This window comes from Melospiza georgiana, chromosome 6, assembly GCF_028018845.1.
Source record: "Melospiza georgiana isolate bMelGeo1 chromosome 6, bMelGeo1.pri, whole genome shotgun sequence".
Taxonomy (NCBI): Eukaryota; Metazoa; Chordata; class Aves; order Passeriformes; family Passerellidae; genus Melospiza; species Melospiza georgiana.
In genome coordinates this window covers 22,132,317-22,154,819 of record NC_080435.1, presented here as the reverse complement: position 1 = coordinate 22,154,819, position 22,503 = coordinate 22,132,317, and the positions used below count along the sequence as shown (strand labels likewise).

At 69.4% G+C, this 22,503-nt stretch overlaps 4 protein-coding genes across 6 annotated transcripts; 3 read left to right on the top strand and 1 right to left on the bottom strand.

Annotated features, from left to right (window-relative positions):
- The first annotated feature begins 2,391 nt into the window (after positions 1-2,391).
- On the top strand, positions 2,392-4,551 carry RAD9A (RAD9 checkpoint clamp component A). Its single transcript, XM_058026024.1, has 11 exons — positions 2,392-2,560; positions 2,636-2,706; positions 2,801-2,935; positions 3,023-3,137; positions 3,241-3,340; positions 3,465-3,574; positions 3,655-3,761; positions 3,833-3,897; positions 3,973-4,074; positions 4,153-4,366; positions 4,438-4,551. Exons 1-11 carry the CDS (start codon positions 2,527-2,529, stop codon positions 4,534-4,536), a joined length of 1,152 nt encoding a protein of 383 aa, XP_057882007.1. The 5' UTR covers positions 2,392-2,526; the 3' UTR covers positions 4,537-4,551.
- Positions 4,552-4,595: 44 nt separating this feature from the next.
- On the bottom strand, positions 4,596-7,268 carry PPP1CA (protein phosphatase 1 catalytic subunit alpha). The gene is made up of 7 exons (XM_058026025.1): positions 7,187-7,268; positions 6,565-6,696; positions 6,251-6,481; positions 5,967-6,071; positions 5,655-5,878; positions 5,071-5,205; positions 4,596-4,949 (listed from the first exon to the last, which is right to left on the bottom strand). Exons 1-7 carry the CDS (start codon positions 7,239-7,241, stop codon positions 4,839-4,841), a joined length of 993 nt encoding a protein of 330 aa, XP_057882008.1. The 5' UTR covers positions 7,242-7,268; the 3' UTR covers positions 4,596-4,838.
- Positions 7,269-8,750: 1,482 nt separating this feature from the next.
- Positions 8,751-16,863, top strand: CARNS1 (carnosine synthase 1). 3 transcript variants are annotated; one of them, XM_058027161.1, is made up of 10 exons: positions 8,751-8,913; positions 10,672-10,722; positions 11,094-11,325; positions 11,711-11,800; positions 12,023-12,510; positions 12,834-13,014; positions 13,571-13,656; positions 13,987-14,218; positions 14,294-14,565; positions 14,648-16,863. In XM_058027161.1, exons 4-10 carry the CDS (start codon positions 11,728-11,730, stop codon positions 15,872-15,874), a joined length of 2,559 nt encoding a protein of 852 aa, XP_057883144.1. In that variant the 5' UTR covers positions 8,751-8,913; positions 10,672-10,722; positions 11,094-11,325; positions 11,711-11,727; the 3' UTR covers positions 15,875-16,863. The 3 variants fall into 3 exon arrangements, with proteins under 3 accessions (XP_057883144.1, XP_057883145.1, XP_057883143.1); XM_058027160.1 differs by having other exon boundaries at positions 8,857-8,913; positions 10,672-10,690; XM_058027162.1 differs by lacking the exon at positions 10,672-10,722.
- A 1,054-nt stretch (positions 16,864-17,917) lies between these two features.
- RPS6KB2 (ribosomal protein S6 kinase B2) lies at positions 17,918-22,309 on the top strand. Its single transcript, XM_058026281.1, has 15 exons — positions 17,918-17,998; positions 18,636-18,670; positions 18,793-18,913; positions 19,001-19,069; positions 19,134-19,281; positions 20,371-20,428; positions 20,509-20,609; positions 20,683-20,773; positions 20,856-20,946; positions 21,056-21,163; positions 21,244-21,306; positions 21,376-21,453; positions 21,535-21,642; positions 21,714-21,826; positions 22,141-22,309. The coding sequence occupies exons 1-15, from the start codon at positions 17,927-17,929 to the stop codon at positions 22,307-22,309; spliced, it is 1,425 nt and encodes a 474-aa protein (XP_057882264.1). The 5' UTR covers positions 17,918-17,926.
- Positions 22,310-22,503: the final 194 nt, after the last annotated feature.

The window sequence follows — 22,503 nt, the reverse complement described above, 5'->3', positions numbered from 1 at the left end:
TGCGAGGGAGCAGCGCTGTCACCTTGCCCGGTGTGAGCTGCCCGGCCCCAGGGGGAGCTCACCCACCCCCCGAGGGCTGCCAGGCTCCCGCTCCCGGCCCCATCCAGCCCATTCCCGGCGAGAGGGAGGGGTGGCCCGGCGCTGGCCCCCGCTGAGGTGTGTGTGTCACGACCGCAGCCAGCTGCGTCCTCTCCGCAGCCCCATAAAACGCCGAGCCCCGAGGCCAGAGCCCCTCCTGGGGACGGCGGCTCCAGAGGAGCCCGGCTGCGCTGCCAGAGCTGGAACGGAGGCTCCCACACAATCCCACCCTCCTCCTCCTCCTGGGAGGAAGGGAAGCAGCCAGTGCTCACCCCAGGGGTGGAGGAGCCAGATCCGGCTGGAGCCCGAGCCCAGACCAAGGCAGGCCTGGAGTCCCTGGGGCTCCGTGTGGCTGTCCCAGCACTGCCCCTACACGTGGCTGGGCCAGGAGCTCCCGTACCTGCAGCCACAAATCCCGGGTGAAAGGCACCGAGCGCTCCAGCCAGGGAAAGGAGGAGGAGAGGCTGTCACCGTGCCCTGGAGGAAGGCAGCCACGGGACAAGGGCTCTGCAATGGGGCCCCTCGGCTCGGGCTCTGCGGCCACCGGGGCCGGCAGGAGGGAAGGGGAGCAGCGGCTCCGGCACGGGCGGGAGCGGCGGGGGGACCCTGCTGGGAGGCGACTCGAGTTCCCGACAGCCACATCCCCCCTCCCCCGGGGCCACGGTCCGGAGCTGCTGCTCCGCTCCGGGCTGGCTGCGGCACAGGCTGCGGGCTGGGCTGGTGTCACACTGCTGGGACAGTGTCACACTGCTGGGCCAGTGTCACATCCCCGAGCCAGTGTCACACTGCTAGGCCAGTGTCACACAGCTGGGACAGTGTCACACAGCTAAGCCAGTGTCACATCTCTGAGCCAGTGTCACATCCCCGAGCCAGTGTCACACTGCTGAGCCAGTGTCACATCCCCGAGCCAGTGTCACACTGCTAGGCCAGTGTGACACAGCTGGGACAGTGTCGCACAGCTGGGACAGTGTCACACAGCTAAGCCAGTGTCACATCTCTGAGCCAGTGTCACATCCCCGAGCCAGTGTCACACTGCTAGGCCAGTGTCACACAGCTGGGACAGTGTCACTCCCTGGGACAGTGTCACACTGTTGGGCTGGTGTCACATCCCCAAGCCAGTGTCACATCCCTGGGCCAGTTTCACACTGCTGGGCCAGTGTCACATCCCTGAGCCAGTGTCACATCCCTGCGAGTGCTCATGGACACACGGGAGGAACTGGGCCGACAGGAAATATCCCTGCCCATGACAGGGTGGGCTTTAAGGTTCCTTCCAGCCCCAACCATTCTGGGATTCTATGGACCACCCATGGATACACCTGGCCAGCCCAGAATTTACAGTGTACCCCCACTGGAGAATTCTGGGAGACCCCCAAAAATCCATCCCTGGAAGTGTTGAATGGGGCCTGGAGCAACTTGGTCTAGTGGATGGTGTCTCTGCCCAAAGCTTTAAGGTCCCTTCCATGCCCAGCCATTCCATGATTCTATGGGAGGCACAGCCAGCAGCACCTCCAGCATGGAGAGAGACCCTCGAGCATTAACTTACAGCATTCCACTCCCCTGTGGAAGCAGAGATAGGGATCCCCAAATTCCCTATCCCGGGAGGCAGGGATCCCCAAAACACCGGATCTTGGGAAGCACCGGAGCGGCTCCGGGGAGTTGCAGCCCTTCGGGGGGAGCACCGTGCCCCGGGAATGCGGGAAGCGGCAAAGGGACCAGGAGGTGCGGGCAGTGCGGCAGAAGGGCGGCCTGGCCCGGGGTGCTGCCTGGAATGAAGGGACGGTCAGGGTGCTGGGAGGCACAAGCACCGGGGAACGATCCCGGCAGAGCCCCAGGACGGGTCGGGAGGCCCCGGGAAGGAGCCGGTGCGGGGCTGAGCGCCGGGAGCCGCTCTGAGGGGCGCGTCGAAGCCCCATTGGCTGAGCCGCACGTCACTTCAACCTGCGCCCAATAGCGCGCTGTGGAAGGCGGGGCTTATCGGCGGGGCAGCCCCGAGAGCCGCCGGGCCGAGGCCCCGCCCCTCCCGCCGGTCACGTGAGGCTATCGCGCCGTGCCGTCACGCGCCCCCCTCAGCGCGGACCAATCGGCTGGCGGCGGGGGCGGGACAGAGCGGCGCCCCCGGCCAATAGGGAGGCGGCCTGGGAGGGCGGGCGCGGGAAGCCGGGAAGGCACCGGCGGGGCGCGGCGGGGAAGAGGCCGGAACCGCCGGGAAGGGACGGGGCAGGGGGGCTGGGGAGCACCGCCGCGGGGCCGCTGCGGAGAGACGGCACCGGCGGGGCAGGGAGGGAACAACCACCGCGGCGGGGGGAGCGGCGAGGCCCGAGCGCAGCCCGCTGGGGGCGTGGCATAGCCCGCACGCTCCGCTAGGGGGCGTGGCCTGCGGGCGAGAGGGCGGGGCCCGGGGGCTGGCGCGAAGGCCCCACGTGCCCGCCCGGTGCCGGTACCGGTGCCATGAAATGTGTGATCGCCGGCGGCAACGTCAAAGGTGAGCGGGGCCGGGGGCCCGGGAGCGCGGCGTGCCCGGGAGCCCGGCCTCACCCCCGCACCCTCTCCTTCCCAGTCCTCGGCCGGGCCGTGCACTCCCTGTCCCGCATCGGCGACGAGCTCTACCTGGAGCCCACCGAGAGTGGGGTACGCAGCACCGAGGGCGCTGGGCGGGAGCTGGGGGGCTGCTGTGCCCCCTCCCTCCGTGCGGGCAGTGCCAACACTGTGACTGTGTCCCCAGCTGTCCCTCCGTGCTGTCAACTCCTCCCGTTCTGCCTTCGCCGCCTTCCTCTTCGCACCGCTCTTCTTCCAGCTGTACGAGCCGGGCAGCGCCGGGCCCGACACCGAGCTCTTCCGATGCAAAGTGCACATGAAGGTGCCGTGCCCTGCCCGGGCCCCCCCACAGCTCCTCGGTGTTCTGGGGACCCCGGGCAGGTGACAGTCCCCATATCCATCCCCACAGTCCTTCCTGGGCGTCTTCCGCTCGCTGCCCTCGCTGGAGAAGTCGGTGGGGAAATGCCTCATCCTGCTGAAGCCCCGTGCCAGCCGCCTGGTCCTGCAGCTCCACTGCAAGCACGGTGAGTACCGGCGGGGACAGCCTGGGGGGTGACAAGGTGAGTACCGGCGGGGGTGCTGGCACCGCCTCCCGCCCTGCTGAGCCGCTGTCCCCCTCGCCACCAGGTGTCACCAAGACACACAACCTGGCCTTCCAGGAGTGCGAGCGGCTGCAGGCCGTGTTCGACACGCAGCGCTGCGCCAGCCGCCTCTGCGCCCCGGCACGGTGAGTGAGGGGACACCACGGGGGTGGCACCGCGGGGGCACAGTGGGGTGAGGGCGGATGGAAGGAGGGACCCCGGCCGGCCCCACAGGATTTGGGGTGCTCAGCCCCCTCCCGTGCCCCTCAGGCTGCTGGCAGAGGCCGTGGTGCACTTTCCCCCGACGCTGGCTGAGGTGACACTGGGGACTGGCACCGGTGGCAGAATCAGCCTGCGGAACTACGTGGAGGACGAGGCAGGTGAGTCCTGCAGGGTAAGGGGCCCCCTCCCCACCTTGGGGTGCCCTCCAGCCCCCCACCCACCCCGCCCCCCCCTGCAGAGCCGAGCAAGACGATGGTGACGGAGCTGTGGCTGGCTGAGGACGAGTTCCAGTCGGTGGCTGTGGCCCCGGGCTCCCACATCACCTTCTGCCTCAAGGAATTCCGTGTGAGTCCCCTGCCGAGCTCCCCAGCCCCGTGTCACCCCCTGGTCCCCCTCACCCTCCCCTTTGTCCCCAGGGCCTGCTGAGCTTTGCCGAGGCCGCCAACCTGCCCCTCACCATCCACTTTGACGAGCCCGGCAGGTAGGAGCGGTCACCACGTCCCCACCCTGTGCCAGCCCCGTCCCTGGCACCCCCTGAGCCCCTCTGTGTCCCCAGGCCGGTGATCTTCACCCTGGATGACACTGTCCTGGAGGTTCACCTGGTGCTGGCCACCCTCTCTGACCTAGACAGCAGCTCCCAGTGCCCTTCCACCAACGGGTGAGTCCCAGATGAGCCCTCCAGCGGCCACGGGCAGGGAGCAGAGTGACCATTCCCAATCCTCTCTGTCCCCACCAGCGTGTCCCACCTGCCTGCCCCGCCAGACGACTTTGGTGACGACCTGGAGTCCTACATGGCAGCCATGGAAACCAGCGAGGGGTGCTCAGAGGGACCCCCCAGCCCCACCTTCCCCCTGCGCACCCCCCAGCCAGCCAAGAGCAAACCCCAGCAGCAGCAGGAGGAGGAGGAGGAGGAGGAGGGAGCTGTGCCAGGGACCCCCCCGCACAAGAAGGTGAGGGATGGGTGTGCCTGGGGGCAGGGGGTGGGCAGAGCCTCCTCCTGACCCCCCATTTCTCCCCACAGTTTCGCTCCCTGTTTTTTGGCTCGGTGATGACACCAGGAAGGCCTGGTCCAGCCACCACCCAGGAGGTGCTGGCGGAGGACAGCGATGGAGAAAGCTGAGCCCCCGAGTCACTGCCACCCCCAGCCTCCATCCAACCACCAGCACAGGCACCCCCCAGTGACCCATTACAAGTTTATTCCTCAAAAAATCCTCCTGCCCCCCCCTCCGCTGCCACCCCAGGGCTGGGCTCTGGGCTCCCCCCTCGCCCCAGCACTCCCTGCCCTGGGCCTGGATTTGCTTTGGTGGAGCGTGGCGGGGGGGGGGCAGGATCCTACAAATAAAAAAACGAGTCGAAAGAAAAGCGACCTGATGCTTGGGCGGGGGGCTGTGGGGCGTGGGCAGCACGGGGGCGGCTCCCAGCTCATTTCTTGGCTTTGGCAGAGTTTCGGGGAGGGGTGACGGGGCGCCCGGCGGGGTTCAGCCCGCTGAACTGCCCGTATTTGCCTTTGTTCTTGTCGGCCGGCTTCAAAATCTGCGGGCAAAGGGGGAGAGAAATCAGTGAGCTCCCGCCCCGGCTCTCCACTCTGCAGGAGGGCAGAACTCCCTGCAGCCCTCCCTGCAGGAACCAGGGGTGTTTCCCCTCCTGGGCTCACCTGGAAGGAGCACATGAGGGTCTCATCCACGCTCATCATGGCGCCGGCGTTGTCGAACTCGCCGCAGTAGTTGGGGGCCGAGAAGAGGGTGACGAGCTGGCGCTTGGCGAAGAACTCGTAGCCGTCCTCCACCACCTGGGGGGCACATGGAGTTGGTAAAAATCCACTCCCCATGGCCGGTATCCACCTGCCCTGGCTAATTCCCAGTGCCCCAGGCTGAATATCCAGCCCTCTCTACCAGGGTGAGCACTCCCTGCCCTGCAGCAAACAGCCACGGCTGGGACAAACACCAAACACCCACTGCCCCAGGGCAGGTATCCATCATCCAGAGTGATTATCCAACCTCTGGGAGGAAGAGCCACATCCAGGGGTGACTATTCATCCCTCCTGGGCAAAAACTTCAGAGCAAATACCCAAATGCTGAGGTTAATCCCAAATCCCAGGGAAAACACCCCCAGAATTCCACCCCACACACTCCTGGGGTGCACACTGCCCTTGAAGGGGAAATACTCGGGGTAGAACCACCTGGCACCCACTGGAGACCCAACCCCACGTGTGCCCAGTGTCTGGGGACCCACTGGTACCTGGTGTGCCCGGCAGATGAGGTCCAGGTCGTGCTTGTGCAGGAATTTGGCCACCACCTCGGCGCCGAAGGTGAAGGAGACCCCACGGTCGTTCTCCCCCCAGCCCTGCACGTCCTTGTCGGGGTCGGACCAGAGCAGGTCACAGAGCAGCCCCTGATCCGGGACATCCGTGGGCCGCATGATCCGCCGGATCTGCTCCATCGACTGCAGGTCTGGGGACAGCCCTGCGGGAAAGGGACACCCCCAGAGCTCAGCAGGGACATCCCACCCCTCCTCCAGCCCGCCCGGATCCCTGGCAAGGGCCATTCCCACCTCCGTGGCAGCAGAAGATCTTCTCATCCACAATGGCGGCGATGGGCAAACAATTGAAGCAGTCGGTGAAGGTCTTCCAGAGCTTGATGTTGTATCTTCGCTTGCCTGAGGGGGACAAAGGGGGCTTGGAGATGACCCTGGGGACAGCAGGACATGGAAGGGCAGGAAGAGGGAGGGAAGGAGCTCCCAGGTGGGGTCAGTGTGGGACAGCACTGGGATAACAGCGGGAAAGGGGGAGCCCAGGGATGGCAGCAGGGTTTGGGGGGCACAGCCTGGGCACTCACACTCGTCATAGAAGCCATAGATGCGGTTGATGCTGGCACACTCGTGGTTGCCCCGCAGCAGGAAGAAGTTCTCGGGGTACTTGATCTTGTAGGCGAGCAGCAGGCAGATGGTCTCCAGAGACTGCTTGCCCCGGTCCACGTAGTCCCCCAAAAACAGGTAATTGCTCTCGGGGGGGAAGCCCCCGTACTCAAAGAGCCTCAGGAGGTCGTAGTACTGCCCGTGGATGTCACCTGGGGAGGGACACAGGCTGTGAGTGTCACCCTGCAGCCCCCCATGCCACCCCAGCGCTGCCCAGCAGCCACGCAGGCCTCACCGCAGATCTTGAGGGGTGCCTCCAGCTCCAGCAGGATGGGCTGGCTCAGGAAGATCTCCCGGGATTTGAGGCACAGCCCGCGGATCTCGTTCTCCGTCAGCTGCACGTTCTTCCCCGGCCGCGACCCTTGGACTGCTCCCAGCGCAGAGAACACGATCAGGGATCCCCAAGAGCTCGGGGACCCCCAGAGCACCCCAGGAACCCCCGCTCTGCCTGCCCCAGCCCTCCCTGCCCGTATCCTCCCCGCCCTCCAGGCCCAGCTGCGGCCCGCAGCCCCTTGGGGACAGCCCCGTCCCCTCCCGTTCCCCTCGGCGGCGCACACACCCCCTGGGGCCCCCATTTCCTGCAGCCCCGTCCCGCGGGGCACAGACCCATTGGGGATCCCCCCTCACATTCCCCGCGCCCTGCGGACTCATCTCCAGCTCCGCAGATCCCACAGGGACCCCCCCAAAACCCCTCCCGGCCCTGACCCCCCCCAAACCACCGCGGCCTAACCCGCCCCCGCCAGGCCTAGGCCGGGGACCGCCCCGCGGCGCCGGGACGCGGCCCGAGCCGGTCCCGGGAGGTTCCCCGAGCGGCGAGAGGGCGTCCCGGCGCTCGGGGGGCGGCGGGGGCCGCTCACCCTCCAGGAGGCGGCTGATGATGGAGTCGAGGTTGAGCTTCTCGGTGTCCGCCATGGCCGCCCGCGCGCCGCCCCGCCCCGCGCGCCCGCCCAGAGCGGCCCCGGTGCGCGTGGCGCCCCCTGCCGGCCGGGAGGACTCAGAGCAGCGCGGCTGGGCCCGTGTCCCGCTGTCCCCCTGGCCCGTGTCCCGCTGTCCCCGTGTCCCGCTGTCCCGCTGCCCCCCTGTCCCCCTGTCCCGTTTCCCGCTGTCCCCGTGTCCCGCTGTCCCCGTGTCCCGCGGTCCCCCTGTCCTCCTGTCCCGCTGTCCCCGTGTCCCGCGGTCCCCCTGTCCTCCTGTCCCGCTGTCCCCGTGTCCCGCTGTCCCCTCTACCACGCCGTCCCAGCCTCGCAGGGACAGCAGGGACCCACGGCGGTGTCACACAGGCAGGGTGACGGCCGTGGAGAGGGGACACGCTCCTCAGAGGGACATTCCGGGCAGGGGAACGTCCCGGGAAAGGTGACACACCGGGCAAAAGGGACATCCCGGGCAGAGGGACATGCCTGGGATGGGGAACGTCCCGGGAAAGGGGATACCGCGGGCAGGGAGCCTTCCCTGGAAAGGAGAATGTGCTGGGCAGGGGGACTTCCCTGGAATGGAGGGCTTCCCGGGAAAGGGGACATCCTGGGAAAGAGGACATTCTGGGAAAAGGGACAGCCTGTGAAGGGGGACATCTGTGGGCAAGAGAACAACCCGGGCAAGTGGACACGCCGGGCAAGGGGACGCGGGGGACAGCGGGGACTTGGACTCGTGCCCTGGGCCTGGGGACACAGGGCTAGAGAGGGAGGGGAACAGCCTCGGCACAAACAGCGGCTACCGGGACTGCGAGGGGACAGGAGGGGGACACGGAGGCCACCGGGGATCCGCATCCCATTCCTGGGAGCACAGGGACAGCGGATGCTTGGCAGAGCCCAGGGATGTCCCCACCCGGGGGACACCGTCGGGAGCGTCACCGGGCCGTTGCCGGGAGATTGTTGCCACCCCGAGGTCCCCGGTCACACCCCGCAGGGCGGGCTCCCACCGGGGACACGGGGGAGGGTGACACATTTGTGCCACCGCTCATGAAAGGTGGCAGGGATGGGGTTATGGCTGTCCCCTGTCCCCACTGGCTGTGCCACGCCGTCCCATTCCCTGGGTGCCACGCCGTGCCACGCCATGCCATTCGCTGTGTCCCATTCCATGTCGTGCGGGGAGGTCGCGAATAGCTCCCGGGGCCTGCCCTGACATTTCTGCTCCGCGGTGTCAGTTTTACTCCCGTCCCCGGCTGACCCTGGGCTGGCCCCGTCCCTGCCCCGGTCACTTGTCCCCCTATCCTTGTCCCCGTCCCTTGTCCCGCTCCCTACCCCAGTCCCTTGTCCCCGTCTCCCGGCCGTGGCACCCCGGCCCCGCTGTCCCCTCCCTTCTGCCACCCCCTTCGGTGTCCCGGTCCCCCCGGTGCCCCCGCCCCGCCCCGCCCCGCCCCGCCCGAGCAGGACACGGCGCCGCCGCCACCGCCGGGACCGGAACGGGCAGAGCCGCTGTGCTAAGGCTGCGACAGCACCGGGACCGACACCGGGAAACCCCGCCAGAGCCCGACCCCGCCGCGACCGGAGCGGGGAGAGCCGCAACACCAGGAGAAACCGACACCGACAGACAGACACCGACCGACACCGACGGACACCGACAGACAGACACCGGCACCGGCACCCCGGTGGGTGCTGGTGGCCGCGGGGGTGTGGGTGGGTTTGGGGGTGCCGGTGCCGGTACCGGGGGCACGGGCTCAGCGGGATGGGGGCGGGGCGTGTGCGCACACCTGTGGCACGGTGCAGGTGACAGGCGGGTGACAGGTGGGTGATGATGTCCGTGACACGGTGACAGGGTGCAGGTGGCAGGGCGGTGGCCCGGCGCAGGTTAGGGGGTCTGGGTGGCAGTGCGGGTGACAGGGTGTGGGTGGCAGGGTACAGGTGACAGGTAGGTGATGCGCGTGACAAGTTGTGGGTGATAGATGCAGGTGACAGGGTGCCGGTGATGGTGCGGTGTCACGGTGTGGGTGACAGGGTGGGAGTGACAGGTGCGGGTGACAAGACCCCGGTGATGGTGCAGGTGACGGTGACAGCGTGTGGTGGGTGACAGGGTGCACGTGACGGTTCAGGTGACAATGAGAGGGTGGCGGGAGGCGGGGGCGGCGCGGGTGGCAGGGAGCGGGTGACAGCGCGTGCGGGACCCTGCGGAGCGCCAGCCGCGCTGGTGGCCCCGCGCCTGCCGGTGGCGGTGACGGTGACAGTGACAGTGTGACAGTGACGCCGCGGGCAGCTGGAACTAAGCCGGGGGACGTGCGTGCTGGCAGCTGCGCCGCGCTGGGGACAGGGGGACAGCAAGGGGGGAGGGCGAGGGGCGTGCCCGGGCAGGGGACGCGGGACAGGGGGACAGGAGAGCCCCGCCAGGCCGAGCCACCCCCCGGCTCCCGCTGAGGCAGCTCGCTGCTGACGGGGACAGGGACACGGACAGGGGTGCCAGCGCCTGGCGCGAGGTGGCAGAGGGGACAATGGGGCTCTGTGTCGCCTAATCCGGGGCACGGGGCCGGGGGTTGGCACCCCGGGGTGGCGCGGGGGGGGTTTAACGGCCAGACCGGCCGGTGTCCCCTGCGCCAGGCGTCCCCGAGCCCTCGTCCCCTGCGCGCTCTCAGGCCACGGCTCCCACCCCAAGGTACCGGGCGACACCGCTGTCCCAGCTTGGGGACAGCGCAGCACCTCCCAGCCGGGATGGAGGGGACAGGGCGGGCCCGCGGCTGGGGCGGGCGCGGGCTTTGAGGGACCCCCGCGAATGGGTTTTGGGGGGTCCTCGTGCCACGCCACCGAGCCGTGTGTCCCCAACGCTGTCACCGGGTGCCGGGCTTGGGGACAGCCTGGTTGCCAGCGGGCACCGCTCAGCTCCGTGCCTCAGTTTCCCTCTGTGCCCAGCTTTGCCGCGGTGGCACCTGCTGGGAGCGGGGACACCCGGGGGGGGGGGTGGGGACACCCCTGTCCCCGGGTCTGCACCCCCAGGGCACCTTGGCACCCCCGGGACCGGGAGGTGCCCCCGGCTGTGCTGAGCTGGCACGGGATTACACTAAGCCGGAGGTGCCACCGGGGCTGGCACCGAGGGGACAACCTGAGGCCACCGCGATTGGCACCAAGGGGTCAATCTGGGGCCACCAGACCTGCCAACGAGGGGACAAGCTGGGGCCACAGGGGCTGGCACCGAAGGGTCAGTCTGGGGACACTGGGACTAGCACTGAGGGGACAACCTGAAGACACCGGAGCTGGCACCGAGGTGTGCCCAGGGAGCGTGCCAGGCTCTGGCGGGTGCCGCAGGACGGGTCCCCCCCTCCCCGGGAGCTGGGTTGGGGCTCCAGCACGGCCGGGGGTGGCCGGGGAGGGTGGCATGTTCCCGGGGAGCCGCGCTGACTCTGCCTGTCCTTCTCTTGCAGCCCCTCTGCCACCAGGATGGTGAGTGGCCCCGGGTGCGGGTCCGGGCGGAGGTGGGTGCCCATCCCGGGTCCCGGCGGTGCCGGGCACTGGCGCGGGGCAGCGGGCAGCGCGGCGTGCTGTGCCCACCCGCCGCGTGACCCCGCGGGGACAAGGGGACGCTTTGTCCCGGAGCTGGCGGCCCCGGCGGCTGGCACTGCTGCCCCGCTGTCCCCGAGGTGGTGGCGCCGTGCCCGGCGCCCGCAGCCCCCCAGCGCCCCCGCCCCACGGTGCCAACTCCCCGTGCCCACCCGGGCTCTGTCCCCGTGCCAGCTCCGTGCCGGACCCGTGACAGCCCCGTGACAGCCCCTAACCCCACGCCAGCCCCAGAGCACCCCCTTACCGCCGTGCCAGCCCCGTGCCAGCCCCGTCCCTGCTCCCGCAGCTCTCGACGCCCCAGGCGAGCCCGGAGCGGGTGCCCAGCCCCGAGGAGCAGCAGTGGGCAGGGCCCGAGGCGCTGTGCCCCGGCTGGCTGGAGGACGAGGCCCCCGATGACGAAGTGCCCGGGGACAGCGAGGACCCCGACGGTGCCACCCACGCCTACGAGCGGCTCCAGAGCGCCCTGTGCCAGGAGGGGCTGCCCCCCACGCTGGACTGCTCCGCGGAGCCCCGCACGGGTTGGGGACACGCGGGGCGCCGTGCCAGGCTGGGACACGGGGGTGGCAGGGACCGGGCTGGGGATGGGGGCACGGTGCCAGGCTGGGACACGGGGGTGGCAGGGATAAGGGTTATGGGCTCGGTGCCAGGCTGGGACACGGGGGTGGCAGGGAGAGTGATGTGGACTCAGTACCAGGCTGGTGACACGGGGGTGGCAGGGACAGCGATGGGGGCTCTGTGCCATGCTGGGGACACGGGGGTGGCAGGGATAAGGGTGGCAATGGGGATGCGGTGCCAGGCTAGGGACACAGGGGGTTTGGGGGCTCCCAGCCACACCGGGGTGCCACGGGCAGGGTGGCGCCAGGGTCCCCATCCCGGCGCTGTTAACCCTTCCCTTCCTGGCAGGATTTGGCCCGCTGGACATGACCGTTTGCATCCTGGGCTCGCCCATCCCCTTCCTGCCCGTCCTGCTGGAGGGTGGCACCCGCTGCCCAGGTGGGTGCCATCCCCTTGTGCCCACACCCGCCTGTGCTGCCTGACCCGCACTGTGAGGGAAACTGAGGCAGGGGAGCAGGGCGGCAGCAGCCCCCCGTCTCCCGTTAATCCCAGTACACACCAGTTTAGCAGCAAGTGCCCTACCCCCAGCACCACTCCCTTGGGGGGCAGTTTGGGGCAGGGGGTGCCCACCACCGTGCCCACCGCCGCGCCCACCCGCAGGTGCCATGGTGCTGTGCCTGTCCCCCTCCTGGGCCAGCCGGGTGCCATCGGAGTCGTGCCCGGGCGCCTGGTCCCTGCTGCTCTCCCGGGGCGTCTCCTTCAAGGTGGGGGGGCACAGCGCCCTGGAGAGCTTCGTGCCGCCCCGCCGTGCCAACTACGTGACGGGCACCTTCGCGCCGGGGGACCCCGAGGGCGGCTGGGTGGGCGAGCTGGCCCGTGACCTGGACTGCCCCACGGGGGGCTCGGTGCCGCTCGCCCACCGCCTGGAGGACACGCTGCTCGCCCGCTGGGTGCTGGCGGCTCGTGCCAACCTGCCCGTGCCCCCCACGCTGGCCTTCGTGCTGGGCACCAGGGGGGACCTGCCCGCCCTGCCCGCGGCCCCCGGCGTGAGGCTGGTGAGGCTGCAGGACCCGCAGGGCCAGCAGAGCCTGGTGCAGGAGGAGGTGGGCGCCTTCCTGGGGGGCACCGCCATGGAGCCCTACGGCCAGGTGGGCACGGCAGGGCGGGCGGCGCTAGTGGCGCCGGGGTGCGCTGGGGGACAGCGAGGAGCACGGGGTGGGGTGGCTGTGAGGGTGGCGACCAGGTGGCACTGGGGGGCATGGGGTGGCAGGGGTGGGTGCTGGGGGTGGGGTGGCACAGGGTGACAGCGATGGGTGCAGGGGTTGGGGTGGCACAGGGTGACAGGGGTGGGCACAGGGGGTGGGGTGGCACAGGGTGACAGCGATGGGTGCAGGGGGTGGGGTGGCACAGGGTGACAGGGATGGGTGCAGGTGGCACAGGGTGGCACGGGGTGACACGGAGGTGCCCGCAGGTGTTGGTGCGGCCGGCGGGGTGGCGGTGGCGGGGGACAGGCGCCCGCAGCACCCACAGGAAGGAGGAGGGCGCGGCGGTGGCGCAGGCGGTGGGTGCCCTGCTCCGGGGGCTGACGGAGGAGGACAGCGTCCTGCTGGAGGCCATGGTGCCCACCGCCCGCCTGCCCGTGCCCCCCCCACGTAAGGCCCCCGCCCTCGGGCGCCCACCACCCTGGGAGGGGGGGGAAGAGACCCCCGGGGTCCCACGGGTCCCTGCAGCTGTGCCGGCCACGTGTCTGTGCCCTGGGGCGGGTGGGTGGCGGCCATCGGGGTGCCCAAATTACTGGGGTCCTGGGGGAGGGCACTAGGGTCACACCCACGGTCCCCTGGGTTAGGGGTGGGGGGACAGATCGCCACCTTGGACCCCCACAGACCCATGGGGAGAGGTGGGGAAGGTCACCCTGGACCCTCATTGTCCTCTGTGGTGGGAGGGAAAGTCACCCTGGACCCCCACGGTGCCCTGGGCTGGGCAGGGTGTTGGGGTGACCCCCTGTGACTCCCCACAGTCCCGTGGGGCTGGGGATGGCAGTGGCCATGCTGCACCCCTCATTCCCTGGGGCTGGGCTTGGCCGGGGCCACCGCGGTGCCACAGGGAGCCCCAAAAGGCCCCGGAGGAGGAGGAGGAGGAGGGGGAGGTGGGGCAGGGCGGCCCCGTCCCCGCATGGCGGCCGTGCCTGCCCTGTCCCTTGCCCCCCAGGCAGCCCAGCCCCGCGGCTGCCCATGGCCCTGCGCATCTGCACCCTCGTCTGCAGGTCCTGGGGGGACCGGCCCCAGCTCTGCCAGGTACGGCCTGTCCCCACACCCCGTGTGGTGGCTCTATGTGTCCCCAGCCTACGATGGCTGTCCCCGTGTCCTGGTGGCCCCGTATGTCCCCAGCTGTGGTGGGAGGCTGTCGCAATCTGTGTGCTATGCCCTGTGTGCCTGTCCATGTCCCCGTGCCCTGGTGCGTCCCCAGGACTGGTGGCCACCCACACCCACGCCTCGGGTCAACGTGTCACCCCACGTCCCTATGCCCTGGTGGCAGCTGCGTCCCCAGGCTATGGGTTGGCACCCATACGCCGGTGGCAGCCGGTGTCCCCACACACGTGGGTGTCCCCGTGTCCCCACGCACAGGTGGCCTGCGCCGTGGGACGCGCGGAGAGCCCGGTGCGCCACGGCGCGGCGCTGCCGCAGGGCCTGGACTCCGGCCTGCAGCAGTGCGGGGTGGCGGCCCCCGGGCAGCGACAGGCGCTGGCCACGCGGCTGCGGGAGGCCACCGAGGCCGCCGCGGCCGCCCTGCTGGCCAGCGAGGCCGAGCTGAGCCCGCGGCAGCGCGGCGGGGACCGGGCCCGCACCGACATCCTGGGTGAGCACGGCGCGGGTGACACCGCCGGTGCCCGCGGTCACCCCGCGGTGCTGAGCGCGCCGTCACCGTCCCCAGGCGTGGATTTCCTGCTGGCGTGCGTGGATGAGGCGCTGGAGCTGGTGGCGCTGGCCGCGAACGGGCAGCGGTGCCTGGAGACGTGCGCGCTGGCCGAGGCCATGGGGCGCGGCGTGGGCGAGCCCCGCGGGGACGTGCCGCGGCTGCTGGCCGAGGCCATGCTGCACCGGGCGCAGCGACACCTGGTCGAGGGCAAGGACATCCTGCTCATCGGGGCCGGCGGCGTCAGCAAGAGCTTCGTGTGGGAGGCGGCCCGCGACTACGGGCTGAGGGTGAGGGGCTCGGGGTGCCGGGGGACGGCACGGCCCGGTGAGGGGCCGGCCGTGCCCCCGTGACGCCTCTCCGCGGCCGCAGATCCACCTGGTGGAGTCGGACCCGGAGCACTTCGCGGCGGGGCTGGTGCAGACCTTCCTGCCCTACGACAGCCGGGAGCACCGGCGCGACGAGGAGCACGCGGAGCGGGTGCTGGAGCTGCTGCGCTCCCGGGGGCTGCGGCCGCACGCCTGCCTCTCCTACTGGGACGACTGCGTGGTCCTGGCGGCGCTGGTGTGCCAGGGGCTGGGGCTGCGCGGCCCCGCGCCCGCCGCCGTGCGGGTGGCCAAGCAGAAGAGCCGCACGCACCGGCACCTGCAGCGCTGCCGCCGCGGCCGCCCGCCGCCCGCCGCCTTCGCCGTGCCCTGCCGCCGCCTGCGGAGCCACGGCGACGTGGAGCGGGCGGCGGGCGCCGTGCCCTTCCCCGCCGTGGCCAAGCTGGAGTTCGGCGCGGGCGGCGTGGGCGTGCGGCTGGTGGAGAACGCCGGGCAGTGCCACGCTCACGCCGCCCGCCTCTGGAGGGACCTGCGCGACGACGCCGACCACCCGGGCATCGGGCTGGGCTGGGGCAACGCCATGCTGCTCATGGAGTACGTGCCGGGCACCGAGCACGACGTGGACCTGGTGGTCTTCGACGGGCGGCTGCTGGGCGCCTGGGTGTCGGACAACGGCCCCACGCGCGTCCCCGCCTTCCTGGAGACGGCGGCGTGCCTGCCCTCCTGCCTGCCCGCCGACCGGCAGGCGCAGCTGGTGCGGGCGGCGCTGCAGTGCTGCCGGGCCTGCGGGCTGCGCGACGGCGTCTTCAACGTGGAGCTCAAGCTGGGCCCGGCGGGGCCGCGCCTGCTGGAGATCAACCCCCGCATGGGGGGCTTCTACCTGCGCGACTGGATCCGCGAGGTCTACGGCCCCGACCTGCTGCTGGCCGCCGTGCTGGTGGCGCTGGGGGTGCCGCCCGTGCTGCCCGCCCGGCCCGCGGCCCGCACGCACCTGGCCGGGGTGATGTGCCTGGCCTCGGAGCACGGTGACACCCTGGCGGGCGGCGGCGGCATGGAGGCTCTGCGGGAGCTGCACGGCCGCGGGCTCGTCCGCCTCAACCGGCTCTTCGAGGAGCCCGGGGGCGCCGGCGAGTACGAGGAGCCGCTGCTGAGCGTGGCGTGCGCCGGGGCCACGCTGGCCGAGGCCTGCGAGCGCCTGCTGGGGCTCTGCCAGGGGCTGGGCATCGACTCGCCGCGGTATCCCGTGGAGCATTTCTTGTCCCACTTCAAATAGCGCCGGGCAGGCAGCGGGGAGAGCGGGGGAATGCGTGCCCCGGCACACCCGGCACCGCTCCCGCCGCCCCGCCGCCCCTCCCCGGCATCCCCCCGGCACCCCTGGCCTGGCACACCATGTCCTGGCAGCCCCACACCGCCCTGGATCCCAGGCACCTGCCCTGCCACCCCATTGCCTGGCATTCCCATGTTCTGGCACTCCATCCCCTGGCATGCCCTCGCTCCCCTGGCAGCCCATCCCCTGACATCCTGGCATCCCATCCACTGGGATGCTCCCATTAACCTGGCACTCCATCCCCTGACATCCTGAAACCCCATCCCCTGGCATCCCCCACTACTTTGACACCCCAATCCCTGGCATCCCCCATGTCCTGGCACCACATTCCCTGGCATCCCCGTCCATCCTGGCACTTCCTCATCACACTGACACCCCTCACCTGAACATTCCCCCTCTCCCAGTCCAGGCACCCCATCCCCTGGCATCCCTCCATTACCCCAGCACCCCATCCCCCTGCCCAGCACCCCATTCCCCGCTTCCCAACGTCCCTCCCTGTCCCTTCTGCCCTGTCCCTACAGTCTGTCCCTGAAGCTGGGGGTCTGTCCCATGCCTGGGGACACACAGGGGGGACACTGTCCCCTGCTGTCCCCGTGCCACCCCCAGGGTGGGGCAGCCAGGACCCCCGAGGCAGCCAGGCCACCCCATGAGAGCAGCAGGTGACACGTGAGGTGTTGGCACCTGCTGGCATGGGGACACCCCACAGGAACAAACCGTTATGGGGAGGGAGACCCCATAATGACAACGAATTATTGGGACATCCCATAATAACAAAGAAACGTGGGGAGACCCCACAATAACACACCAGCAAGGGGAGACGCCACAGTAACAGACTGAGGTGGGGAGGCCCCACAGTGACACCCGGGAAGGGAAAACCCCACAATAACAAATGGGGAGAACCCACAGTAACAAACCCGAGTTTAGGGGAGACCCTACAGCAGCATACACTGAAAGGGGGACCCCACAATAACAAACCGGCATGGGGAGACCCTACAGCGATAGACCTGCACCACGGACCCTACAACAACAGAGGGGCACCCAGGGACTCCCTGGAGCAGCTCAGAAATCCTCTGGGAAGACTTGTGTGACGTGATATAGGGCTGTCACTGGGAAGGCCCTACAGTAACACCGGTGACCCCACACTAACACCCAGCCCCTGTAATGCCCGAGATCCTACAACAACACCAGCCACCCCACTCTAACACAGAGCCCTGCAGCGCCCCTGACCCTACAATAACAGCAGAGACCCTGCAATAACACCCACATCCTACAGCCCTCGCGACCCTACAATAACACCAGAGATCCTACAATAACACAGAGCCCCTGTAGCGCCTGAGAGCCTGCAATAACACACAGCCACTGTAGTGCCTAAAACCCTCCAATAAACCCCAGTCCCTGCAGTGCTCCTGGCCCTACAATAACAGCAGAGACCCTACAATAACACCCAGTCCCTGCAGTGCCCCTGGCCCTACAATAACACCAGCGACCCTACACCAACACCAGAGACCCTACACCAACACGCAGCCCCACAGCAGCAGCAGTGACCCCACACCCACCCCAGTGACCCCATAACCAGCCCGGTGCCCCGCAGCCCCACTTGTGCCTTCAAAACCCCACCGGGATCCCCACGTGGGGTCACCGGGGTGCTCCCCTCTCTTCCTGCCCCTCCTCTGACGTCACGGCGGCGCCGCTGACGTCAGCGCGGCGCAGGGGGCGTGGCGGGCCGGGGTCCCCAGTAAAGGCTGTGAGCGGCCGCGCTGTCTCTGTGCTGTTCCTGCGCCACCCGCGGGACCCCCTGTCCCCGTGTCCCCCGCGCTGGGGACACCCCGGTGACGCGCGGGGGGCGTGGCCGCGGGAGGGGCGTGGCCGCGGGCGTGGCCAGCGCGCGGGTTCCCCGGGCCCCGATAAGGCGGTGACACGGGGGCGTGGCGGGGGCGTGGCCGCTCTGGGGGCGTGGCCATCGGGGCGGGTCCCCGGGGGTCCCGGCACGGCGCCGTCATGGCGGGGGTGTTCGACATCGACCTGGAGACCGAGGAGGGCAGCGACGGGGACGAGCCCGAGCTGGGCGCCGTGAGCCGGCAGCGGGGCGCGGGGGGCACCGGGGCTGCCGCCGGCACCGGGGCTGGGGCGGGGGGCGCCGCGGGGACGGGGGGCACCGGCAGCGGGACGGGGGTGGAGGCGGCGAGCGGCACCGGGGCGCAGTGGGGACGGTGGGAGCGGAGTGTCGGGGTGCGGGGGGTCCGCTCGGTGCCGGGAGCGGCGGGCAGGGGCTTGGGGGGGACGGCGGCAGGGCAGTGACCGGGGTCCCGGCGGTGGCGGGACGAGGGTGCAGCCGGGTGTCCGCGGGGACGGGGTGCCGGGGCACCGGGGGCAGCCGCGGATCCCGGGCGGGCAGCGGGCGGCTCCCGCTGGGCAGGGCCCGGCCTCGGCCCCAAAACATCCGGCTGGGCCGGCTCGGCGCTGCCTCGCCCCGCGCTGCCGCGTCCTGCCCGCGTCCTGCCGTGTCCTGCCGTGTCCTGCCGTGTCCTGCCCGTGCCGTGCCCGTGTCCTGCCCGTGCCGTGCCCGTGTCCTGCCTGCCGTGTCCCCTCCTTGCCCTGTGTCCCCTCCCTGCCGTGGGTCCTCTCTGTGCCGTGTCCCCTCCTTGCCATATGTCCCCTCCCTGCCATGCGTCCCCTGCTCACTCTGACCGCGAGTTCCCTCCCGCAGGAGATGGAGCTGGAGCCGCGGGGAAACGGCCTGGAGTAAGTGGGGGAGCCTGCGGGGGATGTGCAGGCGGGGGACAGGCGGGGGACAGGCGGGGGACAGGCGGGGCACAGGCAAGGGACAGGCAGGGGACTGTCCCCCTCACCCCCTCTCCCGCCAGGCCGGTGGGACACTATGAAGAGATCGAGATTTCCGAGAGCAGCGTCAACAACGGCCCCGAGCACATCGGCCCGCACTGCTTCGAGCTGCTCCGCGTCCTGGGCAAGGGTGGCTACGGCAAGGTGGGGACGCGGCGGGGCCGGGGACACTCTGGGGGGGCTGCAGTGTCCCCCGGGGGCGTCCCCAACCTTCCCCGCCCGTCCTTCCAGGTGTTCCAGGTGCGCAAAGTGCAGGGCACCAACACGGGCAAGATCTTCGCCATGAAGGTCCTGAAGAAGGTAGGGGCGCCCCGGCCCCCCCCGCCCCCCCGGGGACCCCCCCCGCTCACCGCCTCCCCCCCAGGCCAAGATCGCCTGCAACGCCAAGGACACGGCGCACACCCGGGCCGAGAGGAACATCCTGGAGGCCGTCAAGCACCCCTTCATCGTGGACCTCATCTACGCCTTCCAGACGGGCGGCAAGCTCTACCTCATCCTGGAGTGCCTCAGCGGTGCGGGCGGGACCGGGGCAGCCGGGGGTTGCTCCAGGGACGGCTGCAGATTGTCCCAGGGGGAGCTCAAGGGCTTCCAGGAATGGCTCAGGGTGTCCAGGGATGGTTAAAGTGTGACTTGGGGTGGCTACACTGTCCAGGGAGGGTGTCCAGGGTGTCCAGGGATGGTTAGAATGTGACCTGGTGTGGTTAAAGTGTCTAGGAATGGCTCGGGGGATCCAGGGATGGTTAAAGCGTGACCTGGGGTGGCTGCAGCGTCCAGGGATGGCTCAGGGTGTCCAGGGATGGTTAAAGTGAGACCTGGAGTAGCTACAATGTCCAGGGGAATGTCGAGGAGTGGCTCAGGGGGTCCAGGGATGGTTAAAGTGGGACCTGGGGTGGCTACAGTGTCCAGGGAGGGTGTCCAGGGGTGGCTCAGGGGGTGCAGGGATGGTTAAAGTGGGAACTGAGGTGGCTCAGTGTCCAGGGAGGGGGTCCAGGAATGGCTCAGGGTGTCCAGGGGTGGTTAAAACGTGACCTGGGGTGGCTACAGTGTGTAGGGAGGGTGTCCAAGGTTGGCTCAGGGGGTTCTGGGGTGGTTTAAAGGTGACTCAGGATGGCTCAGATATTCCCAGGGGTCATTAAAGAGTGTCCAGGGATGGATAAAGCAGGACCTAGGGTGGCTATAGTGTCCAGGGAGGGTGTCCAGGGGGGGCTCAGAGTGTCCAGGCATGGTTAAGACATGACCTGGGGTGGCTGCAGTGTCCAGGAAGGGTGTCCAGGGGTGGCTCACGGTGTCCAGGGGTGGTTTAAGGGTGTCCAAGGTTGGCCCAGGGGGTTCTGGGGTGGTTTAAAGATGTCCAAGGATGGCTCAGATGTCCCCAGGGGTGATTAAGGAGTGTCCAGGAATGGCTCAGGGAGTCGAGGGACGGTTTAAGGGCATCCCAGGATGGCTCAGATGTTCCCAGGGGTGATTAAGGAGTGTCCAGGGATGGCTCAGGTGTCCAGGGATGGTTTAAGGGTGTCCCAGGATGGCTCAGATGTTCCGAGGGGTGATTAAGGAGCGTCCAGGGATGGCTCAGGAGGGTCCCTCTTGGGCTCTTTGTGCAGGTGGAGAGCTCTTCATGCAGCTGGAGCGGGAAGGGATCTTCCTGGAGGACACTGCCTGGTAGGGATGAGGTGGTGGTGGTGGGTGTGGACGGGGTGGGCACCCCAACATGGCTCACAGGCACCCCAATCCCACTGCAGCTTCTACCTGAGCGAGATCACGCTGGCCCTGGGTCACCTGCATTCCCACGGCATCATCTACCGGGACCTTAAGCCGGAGAATATCATGCTCAACAGCCAAGGTGGGTTTGGGGGCAAACTGGGGAGCCTGGGGGGGTTCTCTGGGGGCACTGCTGACCCCCCCACGTCCCTCAGGTCACATCAAGCTGACGGACTTCGGGCTGTGCAAGGAGTCCATCCACGACGGGGCCGTCACCCACACCTTCTGCGGCACCATCGAGTACATGTGAGGTGGATGCAGCACTGGGGGGAATTTGGGGGGGTCTGTGCTGGCCCCCCATCCGCTCAGGGCCCCCCTGTACCCCCAGGGCCCCCGAGATCCTGGTGCGGAGCGGGCACAACCGGGCGGTGGACTGGTGGAGCCTGGGCGCCCTGATGTACGACATGCTCACCGGATCGGCAAGTGCCACCGCTGCTCCCTCCCTGCCTCCTCCCTGGGGACTGGAGGGGACATCCCGGGGTGACCTCGGCTCACCTGGCTCCTCACGGCCCTCCCATGCCCCCACAGCCGCCGTTCACCGCCGAGAACCGCAAGAAGACCATCGACAAGATCCTCAAGGGGAAGCTGGTGCTGCCGCCCTACCTGACGCCCGACGCTCGTGACCTCCTCAAGAAGGTGCCCCCCAAATTTCCTCCCCCACCTTTATTTATGTAGGTCCTCCCGCCATTCCCATCTCTATCCCTGTTTCTCTCCAGTTCCTGAAGCGGAACCCCAGCCAGAGGGTTGGGGGTGGTCCTGGTGATGCAGCTGATGTGCAGGTACAGGGGTGGGCAGGGGGTGCCCGGGGACACCCCCCGAATGCTGCCTGACACCCCCAAACCCCACAGAAACAGCCTTTCTTCCGCCACATCAACTGGGAGGACCTGCTGGCGCGCAGGCTGGACCCGCCCTTCAAACCCTGCCTGGTATGGGGGCCCGAGGGGGGAGGCTGGGAATGTTTTTGGGGGGCCCCGTGGGAGCAGGCGCCGTGTTCCGTGTTCCCGCAGCAGTCGGAGGAGGACGTGAGCCAGTTCGACACGCGCTTCACCCGCCAGACCCCCGTGGACAGCCCCGACGACGCTGCCATCAGCGAGAGCGCCAACCAGGCCTTCCTGGTAGGGGGGCACGGCCCCGGGGGGGACCCCTGGCACGGCCAGGCCCCCCCGTGACACCCCCAAACCCACAGGGCTTCACCTACGTGGCCCCCTCGGTGCTGGAGAGCATCAAGGAGGGGTTCTCCTTCCAGCCCAAGGTGCGCTCCCCGCGCCGCCTCAACAGCAGCCCCCGCACCCCCGTCAGGTACCGGGGCACAGGGGGTGCCTGGGGTGGGGCTTTGGGATGGGGGTTTTGGGGTGGGCACCAAGGTGGGGACACGGGACAGTGCTGGGGGTGCAATGGGGGGGCTCAACCTGTCCCATCCTGGGGTACGGAGAGGCTGTGGGACAGTGGGGTGAGGGTTTGGGGTGCTTTGGGAATCAGGGTGGGCCCCAAGGGGGTGAAGAAGGAGTAGGGGAGGTCCATGGAGTATGGGGGGAGGTGGGGCCTCCGGGGGTGGGGAAGGAGCTCCATGGGCACTGTCTGACCCCCATCACCCCCTCCTGTGTCCCCCTCAGCCCTGTGAAGTTCTCCCCCTTCGAGGCGTTCAAGCCGGTGGCCCCAGGCGACCCCATGGAGCTGGGGCCCCCCCAGGCGCCCCCGCCCGAGGGCACGGCCCCCCTGCCCATCAAACCCTCGGGGGGCGCCAAGAAGCAGAAGGGGGGCCGGGGGCGGGTGCCCAGGTAGGGGTGGGGAGGGTGGGGGGTTTAGGGGGGCCTGGTGCTCCCCATGGGGTGGGGGGAACCCCACGGTGCTGCTCGTGCTCCGGGGGGCTCATCCCCCTCTGGAACAGCCCCCTGCCCGCCGGGGTTGGGGGCACGGGGAGAACCCCCAGCGGTGTGGCCCCCCAGGGGTGTGCCCCCCTGGGCGTGGCCTTTTGG